Source organism: Danio rerio, chromosome 10 (genome assembly GCF_049306965.1).
Source record: "Danio rerio strain Tuebingen ecotype United States chromosome 10, GRCz12tu, whole genome shotgun sequence".
Taxonomy (NCBI): Eukaryota; Metazoa; Chordata; class Actinopteri; order Cypriniformes; family Danionidae; genus Danio; species Danio rerio.
Window position 1 is genome coordinate 25,200,521 of NC_133185.1, and position 14,285 is coordinate 25,214,805.

Sequence of the window (14,285 nt, forward strand, 5' to 3'; positions counted from 1 at the left end):
TTCTTTATAGACTTTATAGTATAAAGTTGTTGATGTGCAGTTTATATACAACTCTGGACAGAAATCGAACAAACTGAAAAATCGTCAAGTTTAAAATAAATCTGTTGATTGTTGTCTTCCTACATAATATATTTCTAAACTGTATAGTGTGCAATCTAATCCACTATATTGCAGTGCTGTAGTCCTGGTGATTTAACCCTTATGTGCTGTTGGGGATGTTTTTATCCACTCTGGGGTGATTTTGTGTCTTAATTTGGCTATAACTTTCTCAGTGTTTCAGCTAACAGAATGATTTTTTGTGGCAAATCTTATTTTGACACATTTTGGGAAAATACTTTAACTTAAAAAAAAAAAACTCGGCAATACACTCATGTTAGGGATAAAACATCCACTAAATTACAACTGCTGTAAAAATGCATAAGATCAATATTTTATTTTTTTAAATATTAAACTGATGTATTTTTACAGCAATTTAATTCAGTGGATGTTCTCTGCGAATGGACCGTCAAAATAGAGCCAATACTGTTTGCTATGGACTGCAGCAACTATGAAGCTCAATATCTCACAATCATTCAGAACGCAGATTGAACCTTATAATTCCAAGGTGACAATTTACTGTACGAGTTTGGCAATTAAAGAGTTAAAGTCCTGTAAATTTTCTAAACAATTTATTAGTTTTGCTCAGGACTGAGTTTGATTAAGACTTATGCAAAAAAAATAATAATCTGATGCATTTTCACAGCAGTTTAATTCAGTAGATGCTTTCATCCTGAGCATAACAAAAGGGTAGTAAATTCGAACAGTGCACAAGGGTTAATGTTCAAATTCAGGTTAATGTTAATTTATCTAAGAGGTCACAGCATCAATAAAGTGCCCATCTGTTTATTTTTACTTTTTTATTTTATTTAAATGCTTGATAAATATTATGTTTACGTTTAAGTTTTTAAGTCTTCATTAAAGGGTTATAAGACAACAACTAAAGCAAGCAAGTGACACTGGCTGATGTGTTTTCTGTATTTTTTTTGCCCCTTACCTCTTGTATTTTTCTTTATTTTTGGTACCTTTTCTTTTTTTGCCACAAGTGCCTGTTATTTTCAGTTTACCAGATTGACAAAACCAGGCAGACACTAACCCGCAGGGCTATTCTAAAGCAGAATTGTCACACTTTTAGTGCAGGAAGTCTCAGCTGGTCTGAGGGTCCGGATGATTGGTGTGCAATATAAAGACCAGCACATCTAATTCCTCAGGTTATTTGGTGCGAGAAGCGAAAGAGAAACAGCTGGGTGTTTCTGACAACCACTGACTTTTTGAACTGCTGAGATTTAGAATTTGGCCTGACAAATCATGCATGCCGAGATATCCAGTAGTATGTAATGATCTGACTTGGATCCTGCCTTAGAAAACAGCTCTGAGCTGCTGGGAAGAAATGGGAGAGATTTAAAAAGGCAGAAAGCTGACAATGCTGTTAGTGATCCACATGCGTCTTCATAATGGCTTGTCTCACTGAGGTTTATGCATTGACAAACCATTAACAGATGCAAATATACAAAAGTAATTACTTTTTAAGCAAAGAGAGCAATTTGTGAGCCCCCATATGGTCTGTCTGTGTATTCAAGATTGGTGATGTGACTCACATCTGTAATTGGGCTACCAAGGAACTATTGATTGCGAATAAATGTACTATAAGTGTGCTTTAAACATACACAATACTCTCTAGTATTGGCACCTTTGATAAATATGAGCAAAAAAAGATGGGAAAAATGTGACCCTGGACTATGAAACTAGTAATAAATGTCTTTTTAAAATTAAGATCTATACAAGTTTTCCATTGATACTTTGCTGTTATACTATTTAAAAATCTGGGGGTTCAAAAAAGATTTAAATAATGAGTAAATTCAAATTAAATTGTGTCATCCTATAATTAAAGTACACGGAAAAAAAACTATTTAAAGATGATTCCTTGAATTTACTATATATTTTTAAAGTAAATAATTTCTTTGCGCTGAATTTAAACAAGTAAATTAAGTTCAACATTACTAAATTAATTTGTTTAAATTAAACACATATATTGTTTGCAACAATTTTGCAGACATAATTTTTTTCTGTGTAGGAAATATATACAAAATATACCATATATATTTAAGGACCATGATATTTGCTTAATATGCAAATGATTTGGGCATAAAAGCAAGGCAATATTTTGAACATAATTTATTTCTGGCTTTAAAAAACAATTTAAGTTTTGTTGTCCAAGTTTGAGATCACAAATGTTTTGTTTAACCTTAAGATCTTTGACTCCATAGGGTGCATTTTATTTATTTTTTACAAACCACTGGAACATAAATCCTAAATTCTTTAGTTTAAAAAGAGTAAACATATTATACACACACACACACACACACACACACACACACACACACACACACACACACACACACACACACACACACACACACACACACACACACACACACACACACACACACACACACACTATTTTACTACTGGTTAAGCTGAAACAAAAATTCTTGAGATTTTTTGTTCAGTCCACTTAAATTTATGTTAACTAAATCGATTTGTGTTGGGACAACATGAATGAACTGTGTGGAACACTGCATTTTATACAGTGTATTGTGATAAAAAAAAAAATACATGGACAACATTGACAGCATGATTCTAATATACTGAACACTTATACAGAGCATCTATTTTACCCCTTTTTCAAGATTTAGGATAAGTCTATTTTGTTTCTCCAGAATGTGTCTGTAAAGTTTCAGCTCAAAACCTTTCTTATTTTACCTGTCAGAATATTGGTATTTTCTGCTCTGAACACAATGTAGCTGTTTTTGTTGCCTGTGCCTTTAAAGGGCCATGAAACCCCCTCGTTTCAGCAGGGTGTTTTCACACCTCTACTTTGGAAAAAGTCAGAAAAGTGGGCGTGTCCAGCTCTGTTTAGGGGGGAGTGTCGGAGGAACAAAAGAGGCTTGGTGTGGGAGTGTCTATTTGGGCGCGCTGAATTTCAGAGTCAAAACACACAACCACAGCAGACAATGTGACTGTGTTTACATGGACATCTGTAGTCGAATTATTTGCCAAATTATTAAATAGTGGACTTTAACTGCAGTTTGGCTCTTTCATTCAGGGAATTCATTCATGTCCCTCCCGACAAACGTGATATTTGATTCGAGGATCTGCTGTAAGCGTGTATTTTTCATGCAATGTTTGATACCGCACAGCGAATGAGAGAAAAAAAAAAAACTCAGCATTTCCCGGAAACTTAGATGCACACGGCAGGTAGCGTCAGAAAGCCGCGTGTGTTATTCCGGTCACAAAATCCAACACGAGGTTATAGTTTGGTTGTAACTGTTAGTGCTAACTTGTTTACACTCGTTGCAATAGTTTGTTTGATACGAATAAAATACGAACTGAATAAACAAAGAGCACTGGTCGCTCACTTACCAAATCTGTAGAGACAGGACAATCACCAGCAACTAGAGCCGCGTCTTTATTAAGAGGAGACTAAAGCGAATCTGGAACAGCTCTCAGGTAAACAATAATCCTCCTTAGACACGTAAGTTATTGTTGTCGCGCGTCGCGTACACTGTTAATCCACACGTGAGTCTGAGCTCTCACAGAGAGAAAATGAAAATGAAACTTAACGGCAGCAAACTATAAAAGCAACACTTCACGCTTGTTTTGCCAACACAACGTGGCGTCTCTGTCATCTACACTCTGACAGTAATGAATATTAATGAAGTTGCACAATAGAGCGCGCTGATTGGTTTGAACCAAGCTTTACTCATGCATTAATGCAGCACACTGTAAGACGTAATAAGACTCACTCTGGCACAGATGTCCAGTCTGCACGCTGGAATACACGCTATTATGTCATGGCCGTGACGCAGCTTCAAAAATTTGTTTCAAACCGGAAGTACGAATTTGCTTGAAATAACGCAAAAACAACCAATTTACACTTTTTAGTGAAATATAGGTGTCCTAATAGTGTTTTTAGCAGTGTGGGACACATATACCACTGTCAACAGCTCAACACATGTGTTTTGGTGTTTCGTGACCCTTTAATGCTACAGCAGTTCTACTCGCCCACCGTTCACACATGCCTTTCAGAGTGTGCCTCAATCTCCGGCTCGATTGCATCAGATAAACATCACAGTGACAGACATGAAGGGAGCAGATCTCATGTAATATTTGTGAAAAATACTACAGTAAGAACAGTGCGCGCATTTAACTTTGTACTGTTTTTGCATGGCAAATGTGACAGGATACATGTTTATATCCACTGCTGTATGGATATTCGTTATTTTAATGTACAAAAGCATCTTCTTTTATAACTGTTCTGGCTCGCGGTTGTGGTGATAAGTAAAGCTAAAGTAAATCACTGTTATTTATCACAAACATGCACTATATTAAAAATGTTTTAAACTTGTAATACTCATTCTTGATCACATTTGATGATGATTGATGATCACAGAGAGCTGAACATATCTTTTAATTCCAGTTGCTTTGCGCACGTCCTGTCTTGTTGATATGATACGCGTTACTATGGAGGCATGTTAATACATGACTGTTAATCAAATCGGTGGGTGGGGCGTAGCCATTGGCCTAAATAAGGTAATTTAGATTCTATTTTAATATCAGGTAATTTAAAAAAAGAGACTTATTGTCTTTATATCATCTCAATATGACTATGGACACACAATACCTACACACAGTTCTGTCCAAACAGCTTACAAAAGATGATTTTCATCATAGATGCCCTTCAAGTCATGTTAGTTAATAACTAATATTATTACACACATTTTTGAAATACTGAATTCTGATTGGTCAGTCACGGCATTCAAGATATGTTATTCCGAGATGATAACATTCCACTGAATAACACAACCTCATTCGGAAACTTAAAATCAATTTGACTGTCAGTAAATATATTCACATCTATATAAAATACAAAAATCCACATTCACTTGTATCTGCTTGCCTAGCATGCTGCCCTTGACTAATACGTAAATGCATAATACGTAATGAATAAGGTTAAATACTTGATTCAGCTGGATTCATATCGGTCAGCTTTGCATTTTTTGCAAACTTCACCTTTTTTCTTCGTTTTTTAATAGTTCATCTTGTTGAGTCTTAAAGAGCCCATATTATGGGTTTTTGAAAATTCCCCTCCATGTAGTGTGTAACACAGCTCTAAGTGAAGTGAAGTATCCAGCTAAGGCTTAAATCTGTAAGAATACAGTGTTTAAAACGGTTGATTCATCTATAAAAGAGTCGACTCATAGTGCTTCAAACGAGTCGCCTTGATACCGAGTCATTAGGTGTTTCGCCATGACGTACGAACGAAACCAAGTTATTCACGTGCACGCGCAAACCCGGGATATTTCAAACCTGAGGCCCCGCCCTCTGACACAGAAACCCAGACACACACACACACACACACACCCACAAACACACGCACACAAACATGCCGGTCGATTGAAGTCACACTGCAGATGGATATTTTCGAGGGTCTACCCAATGATGAAACATCAGCATTATAACCAAGCAGTTGGAAACTACTGGAAACTTCTGGAAACTACATGCTACAAAGAATACTTCATCTGCGTTTGTTAAAGGAAGGATCAGTAAAAAGTTAACTTACTGATGGACGTCAGGATGGGTTTCTTCCTCCATTTCTCAAGTGTAAGTACGTGCAATTAAAGTTGCCTCATTTACTTTAGCTTGCAAATGTATTTAGTTGTGATTTGTTACCTGTAACCGAGTGTACTGTTTCAGGTTAAATGGCTATATTCTCTTATCGCGTGCAAAGTCAAGTTAAAAACGCGACGCGTGCTGCTTTGTTTATGGAGCTCCGTGGAAGAGGTCTGCATTCCCGTGGCTGTCCCCGCGGCAGATTTCTGCGGCGCGGGAAAAAATTTCCGAATAAATCGAGTCGGTAACGGGTTTAATTTGGGACGGGAGCGGGCTGTCTAGCAATATCACGGATATTGCTATGCGAATGAGAAAGAGAGAGAGAGCTTTGCTTGTGTGTCTGCTTGGTGCTTGTGTGTGTGTGTTAGTGCGCACGCGCGCGTATGAGAGAGAGAGAGAGAGAGAGAGAGAGAGATAGAGAGAGAGAGAGAGAGAGAGAGAGAGAGAGAACTTTGTCTGTGTATGTGTGCTTGGTGCTGTGTGTGTGTGTTTATACAGACAGCTTGGCTGTCTGGACTGTATAGCTGGGTGATTTTTGATTTTATTCTCCCCCGCTCTTTAGCGGGATCGAGTGCGGCGGGCAGTAAACGGGGCGGGTCGGGCACCGGGACAACAATATAAGCGGGATTCTTCATATAAGCGGGACCGGTCGGGTTCAGGCTAACCTTGGCGGGTGCGCGCGGAAGCGGGAGCGTTGTCGTCCGGAGGTGTGTGTGTGTTTTTGTGTGTGTGTGGCAGCTAAAGTCCACGCCTACACTATCGAGCATGTATAAACTGTGATTACTTTCTATATTGCTGATTAGCTATTGGGCATTTCACTCTCTGACTGAAGGCAGTCGACCAATCGCAACAGACTGTCATCGGTCCAATCAGCGCAGATTAGCTTCGCGCTAAGGAGGGGTTTGGGAACAAATGAATCACTGGACGATTCATACAGGAGTCGCTGGGATAATTAGGTAAAAATAAATGCAGATTATAAGACCATGAAAGTGTTTTTTGACCTTGCATGCATATTAGACTGTTGTTGGAGACCCTTACAACCAAGATATGACCCTATTTCATGTATAATATGGCCTTTTTAAATTTTACATTATAATGAATAATCAAAGCGTGTTCAAATGTATTTATAATTGTATCCCAACCCATAGCAGAATCGAATGAGAACTGATATAAGAACTAATGACGTCTGTTGGAGCTCATACTGAAATCTCTGCCTTTTTGATTGACTACAATAAGAGATTGCTTATGAAGCTCAACAGGATACATATTGTAAAAATCTCACTTGCTCTCCATTCAGTGCAATTAAAAAACAGGTTCAATCTATGATTTATCTTACCATAGACTGCACAGTGTCATTCATTCCTAATGTTTCAAACAATTGCCCACATAATTACCTTGATTTGATCAGAAATCAATTTATTTACACAGTGTGATTGATGGAGGGTGAAATTAATACCTCCTTTTTCAATTGCATGTGAATATTAGCAGCACAAAATCTAATTAACTTACTTATCTGCCCCCATTTAAGAACGTGCAAAGCAGAGCAGGGAATATTATTGACAGTGGATCAAATGACCATGTATAATGTAAGTAAATGTTTATACTTTGTGTGTGAACGTGTTACTCACCTCATAGTGGGCGACTCTCTGTGACTCAGAGATAAGCTGAGCGCTGCACACTTTGCAGTAGCTGTCAGTGAATAACCCTGGATCCACTTCTGTAGACTTCATCTTCACAAGAATAACAGAGTATTTTTAATCAGAATTTGAACAAGGACTCATTTGTACGCATTTAACATGAGTGTTTTCATACATTTGTTAGGAATACTTCACCTAGATGAGAGCTTGAGACCAAATAAAAAGCAATATGATGTTTATATATTGTATGGAACGTCTATAAATAAAAAAAGTCTATCGTTTCATATTTTGCTGTATCGTTTAATTATGGTGTCACAAATAACATAGTTTATGATAATAATTGTTAATCATACGGATGAGTGTAATCTTACATGAACAACGTGAATAACAGCATAGAGAGAAAGCTGCAATCTTGAAAGTACAGCGGGGAAAATAAGTACTGAAAACATCATGTTTTTCCGTGTGAATAATATTTATAAAGGACCTGTTGACATGGCATTGAACCAGATTTTGGTAAAAACCCAAACAATACAAACGAAAATAAGACAAAACCAAAAAATTTTGGAAAAATAGTTATGTGTAATGACAATGGAATGACACAAGGGGAAAGTACTGAACTACTGAAACGTATTTAATACTTTATATATCTTTAAAAGTTGGGTTTTTTGAGAAAAAATGTGACAGGTTCATTGCTTATTTTGCCTGCTGTATATGTTTACATTTAGCAGTTTATTATATATATATATAATAAATATATATCATTAGGTATGTAATCATTAGGTTTTGAAAAATGTTTTACTTGTCATTAATATTTCTTTTATTTTTTGACATTCATAAGCAAATAATTTAAAATGTAAAAAAGAAATGGTGTTTTCAATGCAGTAATTCTTTTAAAATTTTATTTATTACTATTAATTTGTTTATTATTATTATTATTATTAAAGTGATGCTAAATTTTCACAGTAGTTCTGACAATATTTTTCTTCTGATTAAAGTCTTATTTGTTATAGTTTGGCTGGAATATAAGCAGCTTTTAATGTTTTTATTAAACAATTTTTCAATAATAATTTGTTCCCTTTAGTATTATCAGCCCCCATTGGCTACAAAACTAATCAATGTTGACTTCCCTAATTAACCTAACTTAAAGTTGATTACTAGCATCTTGCAAAATAACTAGTGCTTTTATCATAGACAAATTAATTATTACTTATTAAAACTATTATTTAAAAATGTGTTGAAGAATTTGTATTTTATTTATTTTTTTACTTTTGACTTTAACTGTACACTGTGAAAAATGTTTATGTCAGTACAACAACAACAACAAAAAAACAATCCTTATTTCAATTTCGCTTTTTCACATGCCTTACTAATTTTTTCAATTAAAAAGTATGTAAAAATAAAAACTATGTTTGTTTGTTCTGATAATGCATTTTTTCTTAGTATCAATTTCCACAAAAGTTTTTTCGTTCACTCAACATTTTAGGTCAGGGCAACTGATGTTTTCAAAAGTTAAGTCAACGCCAATGGTGTAGTGATTATTGCGTTATCACTCAGCGTCAGGCATTCCAGTACTGCTGAAAAAAAATGTTCAATTGACACAACGTAAAAAGTTTTGTTAAAGAGTAGTTCACCTCTCCAGAAAACGAATAATCTTATGTTAACCCAACTAAATGTTTTTTGTTTTACTGAAAAATAATTTTAGGTCAGTGCAGCTGATGTTTTCAAAAGTTGAGTGAACAAGAAAAAGCAAATAAGGATTATGATTTTTTTGTTGTTGTTGTACTGACTTAATTTTTACAGTGTATATATATAAACTACTAATTTACAATATTTACAGAAAATGAACTCTATAGTGCTAAATATCATTATAAGGATATGAGATGACTTATATAGTAATTTCAGATTTCCATCATATTGCCCAGCCCTCCAAATAACTAGACTCAAAATAAACATTTTGTAACACACGATAAACTCTGCTAGATGACTAATCAAATAATATTCAGTGCATGTGTGCAATCATAACTTTGCCAACATCAATCACGTAAGATTTCATCGATGTGACATTTTGGGTTTATCGTACAGTGACATTCTTTGTGCACACCGATGAAATCTGTGACATTTGGATTTGGCAAAAAGAGAGGGAGGTTGGAGAGGAAGGGGGGAATAATGAGAGATAAATCTGGCACCACTTCGTGTCAAAAAAGGCACCAGCTACTATGCCGGAGGAGAAAGCAGAGGAATAGTGTGTGTTTTGGGACCGACTGACGCCAACCTCACACTGACCTTTAATAATGTAGACATTGCAAAATCATTGCAGGTCATAAGGAGAGTTTTTCTAATGACAGAAGGAGGTGAGGTCATGCATTTGGGCCATAATCTAATTTAGAAGACTCCTGTCCCCTGACGGGGGGTTTAAAGGGACAGTTCAGACAAAAAAAATCAACCATCTGGAGTCGTCATTGGGGGGTCACACTTGCATTGGATATTTTATTTTTATATGAAACTATATTTAATTTCAATGATTTGCTTTAATATTCTTGTATTTTGAAGGAATTTTATCTTAATTAACATTAATTTTACGATTAAAATGGTATAATAACAGAATATGATGATGGATTAATCAAATTAATTGTATAATAATGTTGGTTGAGAAATTTACTCATGAAAGAAAATTTTATCTACTGAATTAAATCTAGAAAGAAAATGTAATTATTAATCAGTAAGACGCTGCATACACAGCTTTAGTTAATGATGACTGAACTTTTATTTTGTTCATTCAAATTTGTTCAAATGACTTGATTCATTCAGCAATGGGTTATATGCACATGGACATTTAATTTCAATCAGCATGCCCTGGGGCTTCTGTTTAAATGTCATCCCATACAAAATTACAACATTTAAGATCTGATTTCTTTAAAATACAGCGACCTTAACTGCCTGGATAAGATACGATATAAAGTGGGTATTAGACCAAACAAGAAGCACTGCATTAAATTATATTTATCCATGCCCTTTCTTTAAAATATAGAAATGAATTTTACTCCAGTATTTTCAATGGAGTTTCTGTGATAGCCTGCTTGTAATGACGGCACATGCATTTCAACGTTTTTTCATCTCTTTTTACGCTTTAGCAAACATATGGATGTTTAAGTCTATTAACTGATTTTATCTGAATTGCATTACAATATCGATGCTGTAAAATTGTAAATAGCCACATTATCCTTTCACTGGAAGTTCGTCATTGGCTAAAAGACACTGGCTCTGCATATGGCCCATTATAAACAGCACTGTATGTGAATATCCAACTACTTTGCTTCATTCAGGAATGAAGAGGCTTCCTTTATAAATAACCCACTGAATTGTTGGTTCAATTGATTTTAAAATGCAGATTTAATTTTTTTGACACAAACATAAGACAAACTCGTTCAGTGCACATTTGCCTTAGTATATTTAATTTTAGAAGCATACATAGAAAATAAATCCTGTAACTAATATAAATGTTGTTTATAGATAAAGTGTCTAAAATGACATACTGTAGTTGAAAAAAACATTTCTGTTATCATTTACTTTTCATTCATTCATTTTCTTGTCGGCTTAGTCCCTTTATTAATCAGGTGTCGCCACAGCGGAATGAACCGCCAACTAATCCAGCAAGTTTTTACACAGTGGATCCCCTTCCAGCCGCAACCCATCTCTGGGAAACATCCACACACACATTCACACACACACTCATACACTACGGACAATTTAACCTACCCAATCCACCTATACCCCATGTCTTTGGACTGTGGGGGAAACCGGAGCACCCGGAGGAAACCCACGCAAAAGCAGGGAGAACATGCAAACTCCACACAGAAACACCAATTGAGCCGAGGTTCGAACCAGCGACCCAGCGACCTTCTTGCTGTGAGGCGACAGCACTACCTACTGTGCCACAGCCTCGCCTATCATTTACTTAATATGTATTAATTTTCATTATTATACTCAATAAAAAAAGAAGACATTTTGTTTCTTCTGGTTTTGCATCATGTAATGCAGTGGAAACCCAACTGAAGATTAACACTGGACCTTTTTTTATTTTCAACACATTCTTCTGAAAATCTTCCTTTGTGTTGAGCAGAAGACGTAAGTCAGGTATGAAGGGTAGTTAAGCGATCACATATAGTTTTTTTTTTTTTTTTAACTATAACGATAATATAAGTAACATTTTCAAGAGTTCACACTTAGCTGATGATTGATTATAAAGCTTGTTAGGCAAGCTGTCCTGGGAGAGAGCCCTGAGTTCATAACTTGTCATGAGCTACTCAAAACTGTTTAAGACATTTTAAATTTACACTTTTACTTACAAAAATGCACTGATTTGACACCAACAAGCAGTATGGTTTGGTACACTGCAGCTCTTCTGTATCTCATGTGGCCCCCCAGAGCCACATGAGGCACTTTTTGGACTGTTGAAAAACAAAACAACCAGCTGTTGCTATTGTAGAGCTGAAAAGGCCATATAAAAAATGTGAAATAACTTTGACAGGATCTTCAATAAGGAGAGTCATATAATGCCTTAAAGATGAGTAAATCAAGGGTGAGTTTTATTTTTTGAATGAATTAACCCTTAAAGCAGTCTACAAAATGTGCGTTTTTGGGCTTGTTTTCTTTTAAAATTCTATTTTCTCGGCTTTGATGTCACTTGAGTCATTCGCAAGCATTTAGAGATTATCATGGGAGATATTACGGTTTTCTAGATTTGACTTTAGAGAACTAAATCTTAGAAAACAACTGCTTAGAGCTCATCTGGGGTTCAAGGGCATTGCCTACTGAAATTTAAATAATGATAAAAAAGTTGGTATGAACATAAAATTGATCCTTTTCCTCACACCCTAGAGGTAACTTTAAACCATCTCTGCATCCCTTAACAATTCCAGACAAGTTATCTTCAGGCAGAAAAGATGTTTCCATACGTCTGTGACCCTCTGATGCCCCCCAAAAACTAAATAACACCCTGCAGCATCACACAGTCCATGACTTTACACTCAATAATCCAAAATCGTTACTTCCAAGCAAACAAATACATACTCACTTGTGCTTTGAACTTTTTGTAATAACCATCAGATTTCTCAAAAGTAAATATGAATGAGTAGAAATTGAATTCTGGGTTGAAATGAGCTAACTAAAGCCCTTGTAAATGATAATCAAGGGTCAAATGGAGTTTAGAATAGCTCATTTAAAACACGCAGGATTAGAGCAGCTTGGAAAATCATTACACCGCCATTGATCAGACAGTTTCAATTAAGGTATTTCAGATCTTAATTGAAATTTTGAACGACTAGCTCAATACGTATGATATCCATCAGACGTCACTCAGACAATATCCAATATAACATGAGAGATCTCTTACAAACTACCCTGAAATAGCTCTAATCCCACATTTAAAACGGATGAAAAGGAGCTTAGCATTTGGTTTTTTAGAAGGAAAGAATTGGCCAGGAATAGTTTTCTGAAGAGATGGATCTTATCACAGTCTCTCCTGTCAAAGATAATCACATCAATAAAAGCTCCAGCTAACAAAGGCCTGAGCAAATGAGCATAACGCTCTTCTTTCATCTGTGGAAAAGTGATTTCTTGCCTCACGTAAGCTCGAGACCACATATTGATTCCCTAAGTTAGAAGAAAATGCAATTTCCATTACTTCAATGAACATTACAATGAAGAGATGAGAAAAATATATAAGTGGGAGAGGAAGGAGTGCAGGTGCTTTCTTTTTACTCAAAGAAAGACCACCGTTTCTGAGACGAAGAGAAAACTGCTGTTTGTGTGTCTACAGATAAACCAGCAATATGATGGTACATTGACTGGATGTACTTGTTTGCAACAGACTATTCTGGTATCAATACAAACTATTATTACCCCTTTAACAGGGGTGTAGAAACCAGGGGGGACGGGGAGTGGGGGGACGGAGATGCATCCTCCTCACTTTTAAAGACAGACCATTTAGAAACAGGTGATTAATAATTATATGAATGTTAACTTTTGCATCTCATACAGATCTCCCCCCAACTTTTAAAATGTCCGCTATGCCCCATCTCTTCAATGAATAAACAGTCATGTGAGAAAAGTTGATATGCGTGTGTCTGTATTATTCAGAAATTTTGTCACAATATCTGTATTATATATAACCTATATCCAAAATATTTGTTGAATATTTGTTAAAAAATGCATTTGTACAGATAAAGATAGTCAATTAATTCTCATTTAGTGTTTAAAGTTCATCAAAAGTGTTCGTTTTATAGAATGCACAGCTATAAACAATATGATTAACATGATTTAGTATAGCACTAAGAAAATGTAACAGTCTTTTATGTAGTAAAAATGAACTCAACAGATCATGAGCAACTTCATGCATTATGACGAATGAGAAATGCGTAAAAGTATAAAACGCTCACTTGTATTTGCTGACTGTATCGCTGGTACAGGTGTTCAGGACCGTCCGTCAGATGATATGGATGATCGTACAGTCTTGAGTGTGTGAAGTGATGCTGCGCGTGCTGTCTGTGTCAGTGTGTGTATGTGTCCTTAGTGCGCTCCATGTTCATGGCTGCTCTCCGCCCCGCGCGCGCTCATTGGCTGTTGCCGCCACACACTGGCAACGTGCAAATCAAGAAATAATTAATATAATTAAATAGGGTGAACGCGAGTAATGTAAAACGCATTACGAATTGCAGTTTGTTAGTTTTACTTTTGTTAAATAGCGAATGAATTAGAGCTATAAGTATTTAAATAAAGATAAAATATATGCAATATAAATTATTTAAAAGTTTATTTGTAAAATTTAAAAAAAATGCATACAAAATAATGCTGGACATATAGGAGTCGGATATATTTATAATATTTAACATAAGAGTCATAATTGAAAAATGTGCATATATATTTAAAAAGAAAATCAAA

General features: G+C 35.6%; 1 protein-coding gene across 5 annotated transcripts in view; it reads right to left on the reverse strand.

Annotated features, from left to right (window-relative positions):
* Positions 1–13,903, reverse strand: part of zmat4b (zinc finger, matrin-type 4b) — a 71,222-nt gene extending 57,319 nt beyond the window's left edge. For 3 of the 5 annotated variants that reach the window (XR_012386214.1, XR_012386213.1, XM_017358028.4), the window contains exons 1-2: positions 13,784–13,903; positions 7,338–7,439 (exon numbers count right to left, since the gene is read on the reverse strand). Coding sequence is in view for 2 of the 5 variants with exons in the window: in XM_017358028.4 (XP_017213517.3) it covers positions 7,338–7,439 (102 nt within the window). In the remaining 3 variants the exon portion in view is untranslated. Of the gene's footprint in view, positions 1–7,337; positions 7,440–11,692; positions 11,795–13,783 lie in introns of those variants that run through there. The other 2 variants (XR_012386215.1, XM_073914629.1) reach the window with 1 other exon arrangement.
* Positions 13,904–14,285: the final 382 nt, after the last annotated feature.